The sequence below is a fragment of the Strix uralensis genome, chromosome 2 (assembly GCF_047716275.1).
Source record: "Strix uralensis isolate ZFMK-TIS-50842 chromosome 2, bStrUra1, whole genome shotgun sequence".
NCBI lineage: Eukaryota > Metazoa > Chordata > Aves > Strigiformes > Strigidae > Strix > Strix uralensis.
Genome location: NC_133973.1, coordinates 123,856,483 through 123,870,788, shown reverse-complemented (window position 1 = coordinate 123,870,788; position 14,306 = coordinate 123,856,483). Strand labels below are relative to the sequence as shown.

Genomic DNA, 14,306 nt, shown 5'->3' with positions numbered 1-14,306 from the left:
ACATTTTTATGCAGGGGCTACACTATCCTGATCATTGTATAAAACTCCTGAAATAAAGTAAGGGTAACAATGGTTAGATAAATTGCTCCAAGCAGAGGTATGAGCTTGCAGGAGCACAAACAAGACCAGACTCGGCAAAGACAACAGTGTCCATTTCCTGCAACTTGTACACACAACCTTTGTACTGCCTGCACTGAACCTAAGCCAGGTATTTCTCAGCCAAACCCCCAGCCTGCCTAGATACTGTAAATGTTATCACTTATCAATAGTGTAAATGTTAACTCTTGTCAATGCATGTATAAATATACTCCACGGTCTTTAATATTTATCCAGAGCCACCACATGATTTTATTACCTATAAAAACATTCCCAAAAGACCTTATGTTGCCAGCCACCTGCTCCCGATGAAACCTTAAATTAAGGCAGAGTTAAATTTCACCTTCCCTCTACTCTTTAGAGTATGCACGTCCCCAGCAGAGCATGGCTGATTAACACCCAGCAATATGGAGCTGCTCTGTCTTTTGTCTAGCCTCCCGTTTCTGCCAAGGGACAGTACCTCAAAATCTCTGTTGCAGTGAACTGGAAGTGGAGCTCTAATTTTAGAGAAGGCAACTGAGACAAAAGAAGAACTAAAAAACCAAAAGTCACTCAGGGATGAGCCAGGTTACACAGACAAAGGACCTCCTCATGGTACTCCGGGGCAGGCTGCAGAAGCCTGCTCTGAACCAGCTCATCTTTTCTCACCCATGTGCTCCGTTCCCTGCCCTGGTGGCACCACAGACAAATACTGTGGTCCCAGTTCATCTCACCGGTTATGTACTGCAGCATACATCTGAAGGACACTTCTTGCTGACTGTTCAGATGATGATTTTATTTATCTTTATAATAATTTTAGTTTGTGTCGCTCCAATCGCGGTAAATGGAGCTATACAGCCCCTACAAATGAGACATGCTATTTATCTCAACATAGCTGTGAACTTAACAGGCTACATTTATGGTGTATGAAAAATGTTTTTCTGTTCTGTTCTAAATTTACTTCCCTTTAAGCTAATCAAGTCCTTTTGTTCATATCTTCAGCAGCTGCTAAAGAGAAAGAAACAAGAGTGTGGTTTAAATACTCTTTTCTGAACCATACATTAAAGCAGTGGATAAAATCTCAGTCCACTGAAGTCCTAAGAATTTCCGCCAGGAACTTCATGGGGCAGATGTTCATTGTCCGCATTAAGCTGAAATGCTCTTCTCAGCATTTTGTCTTATTGATATAAAATAAAAATCTTCCTCTGCTCCTATTCCAGCTGTTTAGCCGCTGCTCTTAAGATCTCCTTACACATTCCTTTGCCTTCTTTTGCCTCTCCAATAAATATTTCAGCTTCTTACAACAGATTGATGCCACACCTATGAGCACAAGTCACGAGTAATTAACTCAGAATTGCAGCACCTCAGCTCAGGTTGGCTGAGCAGAGACAGGTTCACAGCCTTGTGAACTGTGCCACTGCTAAGATTAACATTAAACACTGATCATGGCAACTTCAAACCATTCCTAACACAATGGAAATGATTCTATTACTGCTTTGGAGGGGGTCTGCTCTCCTGCTAGCAAAGTCTACATATCTTCCTCTGTCACAGCAATATTGTATATTAGCACCTGCTTTCAAAGAGTCCCATGAGGTAAACCCACTCCAAAGGATTTTAGCTAACCTAGGTCATAATTAACACTGTCAACATTCCCACAAGACCTGCCTTTGCATTTAGTGAGAGCAAAAAGCTTACATTCTTACTATCTTAACACAAATAAACTGTGGCAAATATTTTTGTAGGTTGTGCACCACTGTATCTACATTAAAAAAAACTCAAAGAACACTCATGCTTCAAGGATCTTAGGGGCCTTGAATCCCTGGGTTGCAACTCTTTTTTTCAAAATCATGCATTTGTGAAACATTAAAAATTCTATATAACACTGAAAAAGACTTTAACTTCACAGTGTTCACATATAACTAAGTACAAATAAGTAAAAAGAGGAAGAGGTGAGTAGACATACCAGAGAAAAGCAGCACATTAAAAAAGGAAAAGGACATTATTTAGAGTCCTTTTGTGAATAAATGCAAAACATTGTGAGGAGTGAGAAAGCTTTCAGTCCAACTATGAGAAAATAATGAGAATACATGAGGGTTTAATAGAATCGTGCAATTTGTCTTGCATAAGTGACCAAAGTGTACCACTATATTCTTCTCTTTCCCCCTATCCTAAGCCAGCTTCACCCATGGGTTTGAAGGGCCTCCTTTACCATCCTGCCTGATAGGAAGTAGAAAATTACTTCACTGGCACATGCTATATAAGCAGCATGAATCACAATCAGCACAGAGCAGTAAGACATTCCCAAAGATTTAAATCTTCCATTCATTAAACAATTACATATTTTCCCACATTATCCTGCTGATTTATGAAGATGATGCTGATCTCTTACTGCTCAAGGAATGGGAGAAAGACCTTTGATTGAACCTTGCGACTCATAGCGCTGAAGGATATGGTGTAGTTGGAAACTGACAATGCTAGGTTAAAGGTTGGACTAGATGATCTTCAAGGTCCTTTCCAACCTAGGTGATTCTGTGATTCTGTGATTCTGTCTCTACTCACCTTAAACTCTTTTTCAATGTTGGCAAGCACAGCCAGCTCATTGCTGAGCTCTAAGGCAGTCATTACAGGGTCTTCACTGGACAAAGACAGATAAGCAGGGCTGGCCAGACCTTTGTAGGCATTGATTCTGGATCTAGAATGGCTGAAAGAGTCATGCTTTTGCTTCTGATTGCATTCACTGCACTTGCAGAAATAGTCATGTGGCCTATCGATCCGAGCTCCTTTTCTCAGCAGAGTGTGGACGATCTCATATTCATGGCAGTGTGCAGCCAGAATGATCGGTGTAACATCATGGGAAAACCGTGTGCCATCTTCATCGTACGCATAGAAGTCATCGTGCTGGAGCTCCGACTGGCTAGGGCTCAATGCAAGCCTCTTGCCTTCGGCAAATGCAGGGTGGTTTAGGATGGCTTCCACTATCCGAACATAACCTTTGCTAATAGCCAAAAGCAAGGCATCCCCAACCCGAGACAGGTTCTCCTTCTTCAGCAGAAGTTCTGTGATCTCCAGGTGCTCATTGGCAACTGCCAGTTGCAAAGCGTTCTGCCCCATATAGTCCACACAGTTCACATTGAGTGAGGGACATTCTTCCAGCATTTTGCGAATCACTGGAATATTTCCATATTCTGCTGCATCCAAAAAGCGCTCCTCCTCAAGAGAAAGACTTGTTGAGTGGTCATTAAACATATACGCTGGCCCTCGACTGGCCTGCCTCCTCCCCTTCTCTCGGAGAATGGTCTGTCGTCGTAGTGCTAGTCTATTCTCGTTGCCTCGGCTGTGTGGAAATAGAGAAATTATTAGTTCTGTTTTATGCAAGGGCATATCCATTTTAAACAGTAATTCATGAAAATATTTTAACCATTTATCTGATGCATATTTTTAAAGCAGCAGGGAGACCACAAACTCTGACTTTGATGCACTTCGTAACCACTATCGCTGCACAGCCCTGGAATCAGTAGCCAGCTACATTTTACTTCAACAATAAGAAAAAGCCCTAGTCAATCATCATTTAAGATTACACTTTTTTCCCTATTTTGTCCTCCACAGCTTTTATGTAATTTTTAGTGAAGTTGGGCTGTGCTTCATGTTACATAAGTAGAATAACAGTTTTAAAGGTAGGGTTCTTTCTCAGGTTTACACAGAAAACCATCTGTTTCTCCAGCACTCTTCTATCCAAACTTATCATCATTTGGTATCCCACACATCCCTCTGATATGTACGGTCACTTCATGAAAACAGTGCTTCCTATTTTAATCTAGAAAAAAGAAACATTTATTATAACATTTTTACGTGCTAAGATTTCACTTTCTGGTTACAAGAATATTTCCAACAGAGAACATTCAGCTTAGTTTGAGAATTGCTTCAAGAGCAAAACTATGTTTTCTCTGGATCAATGTAGTACCTTCTGACACCTTTGCTAGATCTAGCAGGTATTTTGAAGGACTTCACTGGAACAGCTGGTTATTAAAAAAAAAGAACATCAGACCTCAAGTCTATTGTTCAAATATATTTTTTAAATACAAAGATGACCTAGAGAATAGTGATGACATGCAATGACTGCCTCAGTCCACAGAGGCAGCTGGTATCAACAGCACAAGGCACTGAGAACAGCCCACATCCACTCAGCTGGTAGGAGTCATCCCAGTGACACCACACTGAGCCTAGATGACCTCAGGTGGCCCGTCTGAAAGCCACCATCCCCTCAGGATGCCATTCACCCAAGCTCTTTACTTGGTCTATGTTGGTGCTCAGTCACAGCTCAGAGTGAAGACAAGTCACAGTGTGAAAGGAGTCAGCAGTCGGGGGATAAGGGAAGAGGGACTGCACGAGACAGCAGGGCACAAACACAGAAACTCTAAATTCCCTTCTGCCTCAGAAAAGTAGGCAGGCTGACTTCACTTGCTCTTATTATTCTTACCCCCATCACTACTTCAGCAACTATCTAACTTACATTTTGGATCTGGTTTCTCCTCTTCACCCTGCTGATGTTTTTCTGACATCTATAATTGAATGCTCAGTCATAAAGTGAATCTCTACATGGTAAAAGCGTATCAGCTACATTGTATGACATCTGTAAGTTCCTATCTCCACCATCCTCTTCTTTATTACAGTTCTTAACCTTGATATCCTATTTATTCATCCACTCAGTGGCTTGCCAACAAATCCTGCCAATTCTTGCTTCATGATAGCTCTGAACTGTTACCCATTCTTCTACTATTGAAATCCTCAGCCATTCAATAATTATTTAATTATTAAATCATAAAATGAACCATATCAAAGCTAAGTTTGCTGAGGAATGCTACAAAATATGCTACGTTCTCTTTAACAAGAAGAAAATCTAATTCATGACTCTATTTCAGTCAAATAAGATCCCAATCCTCAATAGAAATTCAATTGCAAATAATTTCCTCTCCTAGAATTACTCTGTGAAACTACATAATATTCACAACTTCATCTTTTTTCTTTTTGAATGGTAGCTTAATGATTCTTTACATACATATGCTCAAACACACTTTACTCTTTTCAGTATTTTCCACAAAATAATAACCACGACCAATATTTTATTCACTAAGTACTTACTAATGAATGTAAATTTAAGTATTTAAATGACAGTAAAAAAATGAGTCCTTTGCGACTCAAAACATCTTCACAAAAAGTAACATTCAAAGATATTATTTCTTCTAGATTGTTTATATTTAACTTTAGCACAAATTTCCTTTTCGCCTCTTGCCTTCTCAGTTCCAGAGATGTAGTCCTCTGCAGCACTGGAAACAATTCAAATTGCTAAAGTCTTATATCCAAAAGGACAGGCTTTTTTGCAAAGATAATCACAGGTATGGAATGTGGATTATATAAAAATAAACCACTGTAACACTGTTCAATATGCAGACAGTACTAATACTGTGCTACAATGGCAAGTTTAGACTATGTCTATCATTTCATGATGTGGAATAAAGTTAGATCTCATTCTCTTCTACTCCTCAAGATCTTTACAAAGGCTGTCTCAGTTACTGTGGGTTCAAAGCATATGAGAGAGCATGGATATATGCTAATGTCTTATAAGTGAATATGCTATATGGCTGGTTGCAATTTTTCCATGCATCTTTCCAGATATTTTAAAATAAAAAAATATTTGTATTTGTTGAAAAGACAGCCTTTGGAGAGGTTTCATAGAAAACACAAAAACTGAAAGAATGAAAATGTTACTGGCACTGGTGACAATACTGGTGCCAAAACCTGAAATTCATTAAATAGAAGTCAGTCTTTTGATATACCTACAAGTGTTTTACTAGAAATGCGTGTGCTAAATTGGAACAGGGATGAAATGGTAGAAAGGAGCGATCACAGCACAGAAAGCAGATGCCAGACTCCCTAGTTTTGAAAGTTATACCTTAAAGGACTGTAACGTGTTTCTGCAAACATGGAATATGAGAGTGTGAAGTAAGGTGAAAATCAGCTGGGAGACAGGAAAGAGAAGAAAGTTAAAGACAAGATAAGGGAGAAAAAATGAGAAATAAAAGAAAGTAAGGGGAAATTTTAAAACCTGCTGGGTTTTAAGATTTATGCACTGAATAACTCTTAAGAGATGACCATAGCAGGACCACAGGGAGACAAGTTCCCAACTTTCACTTAAATACCCCAATGAAGTTAATCCTACAGTCAAGGGTTTTAATCAGGCTATATGTTTCTTAAGGTTTATAGCTTCCTGTAAAAAAGCAGCTCAGTGTATTAATGATAAAATTTTGAGGAAAAATGTTTAGTTGATCTTGACCAACTTGATCAGAACTGATTTTCACTCACCATTGCCTTTACATATCCAAATTGTGCAATGCTTGGAAAAAAATACATTTTTATAGTGAAATAAACTAAAGCTAAAGTAAAAACAAAGAATACATAGTGTAGCTATGCACCTTGTACATGTATGCTTCTACCAAATTTAATTAAACATAGTTTGGTTTTAGAGCTTAACTGATAAAAATTAAAGTTTCTCTAATGTAAAAGAACAAATTTATAAAAAATGGATACAGAAAGTTTGACTGTACAGCTTTTAAGACTTTCTACAAATGCGATGTCACAGGAGTTCATTGAACTGTGAATTGCTACTCTTTCCTAGGAGATATTTAGAAAAACAAGTATATTTGGGTTGGACAGTTGTCAGTAAGATATATAAATGTTTTTCTAGTTATTCTTTTCTTCTCCTGCACTTTCAATGAATGATTGTATTGTTTCTTTGATGCATACTGCTTTGCACTTTTTCTAATCTATAGTTGAGTGTATAAATGCAAGAACCTAGTAAAATCATCATAGAAGGCAGCCCTAAACAAACAGGAAGAATAAAGCATGATTTGGTCAAAACCAGCATCTGCAGATAAGAAAGGTGACATTTAAAGTGATTACTTTAAAAAGAAATACTTTTGAGGTGTTTTTTTCAGTTTAGAAAAATACAGCAAGCTTATAAGATTTAACACATATATACAGGAAAACTAGGGTAAAGAGCATATAGCTTTTCTTCTGAGCTACACTTCCACAGTTCACAGGATTTGTATTTATTACTAATAAAAAAGTTTGCTTTTAAAATGAATTTACACATAGAACCAAATATTGCCCTGCTGGCATTTAAATATTTTGTGTTGTTTGAAAGAAGAGGAAATGTTTCTCTACTAACGATTTGGAATAACTATTTATTATAAAATATTAAATAATTAAACTAATTATTATATGTAATAGTTACATGTAGTTATAACTGTGCTTGAACCATTTAGATTGCTTTGATATTATATAGTCAACCTATTACTTGACTTATATTTGACTTGAGTTTCATCTTCCTACTTCTTCCACAATTGAAGATATAATGTCGTTTGGATTCCACAAGGCTAAGCAAGTTTGGGCAGCAAAGGGTGAGAACATCCACCTCTGAGAAGCCACTGTGTGACTTAGCTCTTGACTTGAATAAACTCTTCCAATCAGATTTCTTCAGAGTATCAGTTGCTCAGTTTCTCTTTAAATTTTGTTTATGTCAAATATAAGCACTATGACAATAACAAAATGCAAGTTTTATTATTCAAAGAAATGGTATTTCTTTTCAGTGTTTGCTACAGAGTCAGAGAACTCCATCTGAAATGCTGTGGCAGGACACGTCCTATACCAGGTTAATCACGTCATGTAAGTTCAAGTTCCCAGTCCAATTAATGAAAGTAAAGTAAAAAATGCTATTATATCTTGATCAGTTCTAAAGCTATGCAGTATTAAGCCCCTTCCATAGTTCTTTACTCTGCTCAATAAAAGCCATTATAGGAGCTAATATTTTGTCACTGCGAGCTTTGCAGCTGACTCTCTGGCCAGTCAGAGGGATCTGGGGTGTTGATTGACAGCCGGCTGAACATGAGCCAGCAGTGTGCCCAGGTGGCCAAGAAGGCCAATGGCATCCTGGCTTGCATCAGAAATAGCATGGCCAGCAGGGACAGGGAAGTGATCTTGCCCCTGTACTCGGCACTGGTGAGGCCGCACCTCGATTACTGTGTTCAGTTTTGGGCCCCTCACTGCAAAAAGGACATTGAATTATTCAAGCGTGTCCAGAGAAGGGCAACGAAGCTGGTGAAGGGTCTGGAGCACATGTCGTACGAGGAGCGGCTGAGGGAACTGGGGTTGTTTAGTCTGGAGAAGAGGAGGCTGAGGGGAGACCTCATTGCCCTCTACAACTACCTGAAAGGAGGTTGCAGAGAGCTGGGGATGAGTCTCTTTAACCAAGTAATAAGCGATAGGACAAGAGGGAATGGCCTCAAGTTGCGCCAGGGAAGGTTTAGACTAGATATTAGGAAGTATTTCTTTACAGAACGGGTTGTTAGGCGTTGGAATGGGCTGCCCAGGGAGGTGGTGGAGTCCCCATCCCTGGAGGTGTTTAAGAGGTGGGCTGACATAGCGCTGAGGGATATGGTGTAGTTGGGAACTGTCAGTGCTAGGTTAATGGTTGGACTAGATGATCTTCAAGGTCCTTTCCAACCTAGATGATTCTGTGATTCAACTGGCAGCAGAAGCAGGCAATGAGTAAAGTAACCAGTGTCTATCAGGTACTGATCTTTAATCTACTTCTAACATTGTCATGGTTTAAAACCAGTCAGCAGCCAAACACCACACAGCCGCTCACTCACTGTCCCTCACACTGGGGAATGGGGAGGAGAATTGGAGGGGTAAAGGTAAGGAGACTCATAGGTTGAGATAAAAACAATTTAGTAATTGAAATAAAATTAAAATAATTATAATAATAATAATGGTAATAATAGAAAACACAAACAAGTAACACGCAGTGTGATTGCTCACCACCCGCTGACTGATGTCCAGCCCATTCCCAGCTACCAATCCCAAAGAAGCAAGAATCCCCAAACTGCAATCCTGGAAGCGAGAGTGACCTTCCTGATCAACCCTCATCTATATACTGAGCATGACATTATATGATATGGAATATTCCATTGGCCAATTTGGGTCTGTTGCTCTGACTACGCTCCCCCCCAGCTTCTTGTGTATCTGCACACTTGCAGGACATGGGAAGTTGAAAAGTCCTTGATTTCTTAGCAACAACTAAATCCAGCAATGCATTATCAACATTCTTTTCATACCAAATCCCATACTGAATCCAAAACACAGCACTATTCTAGCTACTAAGAACGAAAAAAAAAATAAAAATAGCTCTATCCCAGCCAAAACAAGGACATACATTTAGCAAAGGAAAGGCTTTGAAAGACTTGAATTATCACAAATTTATCAGCATATCAGTTGCCACAAGTGTCCTTATCTGTACTTCTACTAACTCTCATCATAGCTACTGCAATTTCCCTCTCCATGGCCTCTTTAGACTTTAAGATGTGATGACCATCTTCCAACAAAAGTCACTGCAGTATCTCTCACCTCAGAAATCCTCAGAGCATCTACGCTCCCTCTGCCTTATTTCACCCCAATTCATTCTGACCAAACTACCATCTTTTACGAAATATTTATTGTTTTGCTCCAATTCGTATTATGGGTCTATCTCCCTCAATCCTTACTCCATCAGTTTCTCTCCCATTCCTTCCATATGTGCTGCGACTGTGTATGTGAAAGCTCCTCCTGCTAATATCTACTATCCAAAAAGCCATGCTGCATCTCGTACATATCGTGGGAAGTGTTCACAAAGTCTAAGTTCAGTTTAGTGAGGTTAATCTCTCCAACTCCTACAGTCAGTAAAGGCAAACAGACACCATGAGACTAGAATCCAGAGCAGGAACTCCATGTCTTTCTAGATTCACGCATAGGATGGTTAGCATCATTAACATAACATTAGCTACGTTATGTTTATGTTAGCCTTAGATAAATAGCCTAAATTCCCCACATTTGCTCGACTCATAATAACACATCTCTACTGCTTATTCTTATCCTTTTGACTCTCACTTTTGGCAGAAACACTGAGACAATACATATGCATGCAAAGATGGGAGTTAGGAAGGCTAAAGTTCAGCTCGAGTTAAAGGTAGCAAAGGATGTGAAGGCCAGCAAAAACTGTCTTCCAAAAGTACACTAGAAGCAAAAGGAAGACTAAGGAAATTCATGTGGCCCCACTGTTCAACAGACCAGTGGACCCAGTGACCAAGGACACAGGTGAGACTGAGGTACTCAGAATCACAGAATCACAGAATCATCTAGGTTGGAAAGGACCTTGAAGATCATCTAGTCCAACCGTTAACCTAGCACTGACAGATCCCAACTATACCATATCCCTCAGAGCTATGTCAACACACCTCTTGAACACCTCCAGGGATGGGGAATCCACCACTTCCCTGGGCAGCCCATTCCAATGCCTAACAACCCGTTCTGTAAAGAAATACTTCCTAATATCTAGTCTAAAAATGGACTTCTTTGCCTCAATTTTCACCAGTAAGGTCTGTCCCCAGAACTCAAAGGTCCCCAGCAGAGTAAGGCATTACCTACATTCAAGGAAGACTGACCTGGGCTACAATTAAGCCAACCAGACACACAATCCTGCAACCTTGCATCCAAGGGTACAGAGGAAGCAGGTAGGTGTCATTGCAAGGCTGCGCTCTATCACCTTTTGAAGAGCATAGCAACTGGAGGATTTTTATTCATAGGAAACAGGTTTTACAACTTTCTTAGCTCCCCATGGGCTTCTCACTTTTGAATAAACTAACCACTGAATTGCAGTAGCACAATAATCTGAAATGCAGAAACCATCCTATTGAGCAGCATGTTGCCAAATTCTGTATCTATCTTGAACTGCTTCTTCATGATCTGTGCAGCAATCATTTACTGCTAAACATCATTTAAATAATTTATGCTGAAGTTATCTGAACAAACAATAAATTCAGCCCATTAAAAAATAATATTTTTTAAAACTCCTTCAAAAAATAAAGATGCCTTCAGTGTAGATCCAGACCTTGTTTAAACTAAGTGACAATAACAATATAATTGATTTAAAATACATATCTTTATGCACCCTGAAAAACTAACCCTGTATAAAATTATTTTGCTAGCATTTGATCCTTATACAAGGAAACAAACCCTTCAGTAGGATCACAGTCACTATTTTTTCCTGAGATGTTAACAACTTCAGTTAACCAGCCAAAAACTGCAGTTCATTAATCACTTTCTCTTTCATTTTTTAAATAATAGAAACCAATTCAATTTCTATTCCAGCAATACATTCAGTATGATTTATCAAAACAAAGAGAAATCACTGCTAGTGAAGAATACTTAGAATGAGCTTGTTTGTCCAGTAGCATTTCCTCTCTCCTTGCCTGTATTTGGAAGAAAACCATTGCTTAAATGAGATATTAAGTACATACATTCCCTAGAGAGTAGCTCATCTTCTGGAGTAGAACTTATTACAGAATGAAATAGAAGACTTTCGCATTGTTTGCTGGACTACAGCATGGGTCTGATGCAGAGCTCTAGAATCTCAGTGTAATCCATTTTTCCTGCATCAATATATTATGCATGTACAAAATAAATTTCCTGATTTGCCCATTTGCAATTACAGTTAATTAAAGTTAAGGTTCTGTAATTAAAACTGGTTCTTTCAGCACAAGACTATAGATATGTTTAACTGTAAAACAGAAAGCAAACTGTCCTAATTTATTATTCCTACTTAATTAGATACACACAGTAAATATTAATTCAGGAGTTTGCTAAGAAGGGTGTAAGACACTTGATTGCCTCCAAGAGCAGGGAAAAGAATTTGATGATCCAGAAGAGTATGTTCAGTCCTGTTATGTTCTGATGTTCTTACATTTATTTCACCATTACTAAGGTCTTTTCAGTCCATTTTTTATCAAAAAGATGCCCATGCTATCACATATTGACACAGATTCTGGCCACATAAGTCTTAAAGCCACTTGAAACCTCAACCTTCCCAGACTACTGAATAACTGTTGGTTGCAACAGATTATTAATGCACTTCAGGGGAAATGTGGTCTAAATGACTCTACTTATTACTACTTATTACTTAAGAGTCAGAATGGCCAAGCCTGGAATACAGTCATCATTTTGGATACCATATTACAGGAAGGCATTCTAAAAACTAAGAAATTAAATGCAAGAGAGCAGCAGGGGTCACAGTCTCCACTGTATTTTGCACTTCAAGCACAATAAGGTTGATTTTGTGAATTATGTAGGGTGGTATTCTACTCATCTTTCTACCATAAGAACAGTAGGATTCAAGTATAAATTAGTCATCTTGATCTACTCTGTAGATAAAGGAGAGACAATTCTCCTGTCTACCTTTAATATTTATTTTAGGATAGCATAAATTTTCATGTGGAGCACCTATATTTTTCCATTGTTTACAAAAGAATCCTAGCTGATTGGGTGAGATTAAGGCCTCCTTTAATGTATATAGTTTAGTAGGAACATAGGCCACAGAAGGATGATTCAGTTAAGCCCCTTACAATTACAGATACCATCTCAAGCAATTCCCACTAAAATATCAGACTTAAAGGAAACTGTCTTAAAGGAAATTGTTGTCTTGCTGGAATTTTATTTTCTCTTTCTAATCCCACTGAAAGACTAATCCAGAATTTGATTGTTTTAGTAGTTAGAAACATTCATCTAATTTTCAGCCTAAATTTAATAATGGCAAATTTATATTTGTTTTTGTTTTGGAATGAGAATTGTATTTCAAATTGAGTAGCCCCTTCCCTTGACAATGGTTACCTGCAACACACAAACACACGGCAAACATATCCCCTCTCAACCTTCATTTTGCTGAGCTAAATCAACTTCATCTCATTTCCTGCTATGTCCATGACGTTAAATCTGCCACTGAACAAAAACTCACTCAAGCACACCTTCCTAAACTACACAGTAAACCCATGTGTCATTACAAAGTTTAGCAACCATTTTGTGGCAAAATGTACATCTTTGGCTATCCCTCTGGTGCATTTACATCCAAGAAATCATTTAGGCATTACGGATTCCTCTGTGAGCCAGAGAGAAGTCTCCTGCCTTAGCTGAATTTTCTTAATCAGGTGTTAGACAGTGAGTCTCTGATTTATGAACTGAAAGAATTGTGCTGAAAGAGATCTGATTTCAATCCTCAACTCCCTTTGAGGACACAGACTTTCATTACAAAGAGTTGTGGAGCTGGGAAGGTTTGGGCATGGGAAACAACTGTGAGCATCCACAGCATTATAATCTGAAGTAAAAAGCTTTTTAGGAGAGTCTGCAATAGCTGCTAGAGGCTGAATAAGCTTGCATAGTGACAGCATAGCCTCCTCCTCTTCTTCCTTTACTCATGTAAAAGGGTTTATTATACTCTAAACTTACTGTGTAAGAGTACTGTTAACTCATTTAAACTTGAGGTTTGGCTTACCTTCAAAAGTTTATTACCTCTGGAAGAAGATTATACAACTTCTTAGGAAATTAGAACATACAAACTCAAAATCTAATTATGCTTCTGTCTCCATGATCATGCTTTAGTAAGAGACACCACACTGAAGTCCCTTACTTGTGTATATTAATGAAAAACCAGACATAATGCTTGTAGTTATTCTGAAGAGAAAATAAATGTGTATTCATGTATACTGCCAGCAATGTAAATCTATAGGTTGGAAGCATGGTGAGAAAAAAAGGGCGCTGAGACTGCTGACAGCATCCATTTTATAAATCTATAAAAATATTAAAGTCATAGAGATAAATACTCTCAGAGCAAAGTAAATGGAGGAAGTAGAGTTACGTGAAACAATGTTGAAACCGTTAGCGATCACCTCTGAATCACCTCTCTGGGTGAGCATCCAGAAAACTTAAAAAGACATGTACTTTTTTTAAAAAAAAAAAAGAAGAAAAGCCAACGTAAACTAAATCATCATTTTCAAATTTAATTCTCATATGCTGTTGGTAAACTGTCAATAATTAGCAGTTATCTAGGAGATCAGATAAGAAGTAATACCAAATAAGACCGTCAACACCAAACACCCAAGAATAAATTATCTTAAAACAATCTAATTTCCTTCTGTGACAGAACAAGAAGCCATGTGAATGAGATAGGACCCAGATACATGTTACAGGTAAGGCTTTTACTGCTGTCACACATGCTAGTCTAAGTGAACAGGCTGAATGAAATTATGAAGAGGGAGCACAGTTGGTTGGAAAATTGTAGTTATCTATCAAAGGTTATAAAGACAATTTGC

The 14,306-nt window shown here is 38.3% G+C and overlaps 1 protein-coding gene across 1 annotated transcript in view; it reads right to left on the bottom strand.

Moving 5' to 3' along the window:
• TRPC6 (transient receptor potential cation channel subfamily C member 6) overlaps window positions 1–14,306 on the bottom strand; it is a 115,290-nt gene that overhangs the window by 39,991 nt on the left and 60,993 nt on the right. Inside the window, exon 2 of the mRNA XM_074861046.1 lies at window positions 2,635–3,409. Within this exon, the coding sequence (XP_074717147.1) occupies window positions 2,635–3,409 (775 nt within the window). The remainder of the gene's footprint in view (window positions 1–2,634; window positions 3,410–14,306) is intronic.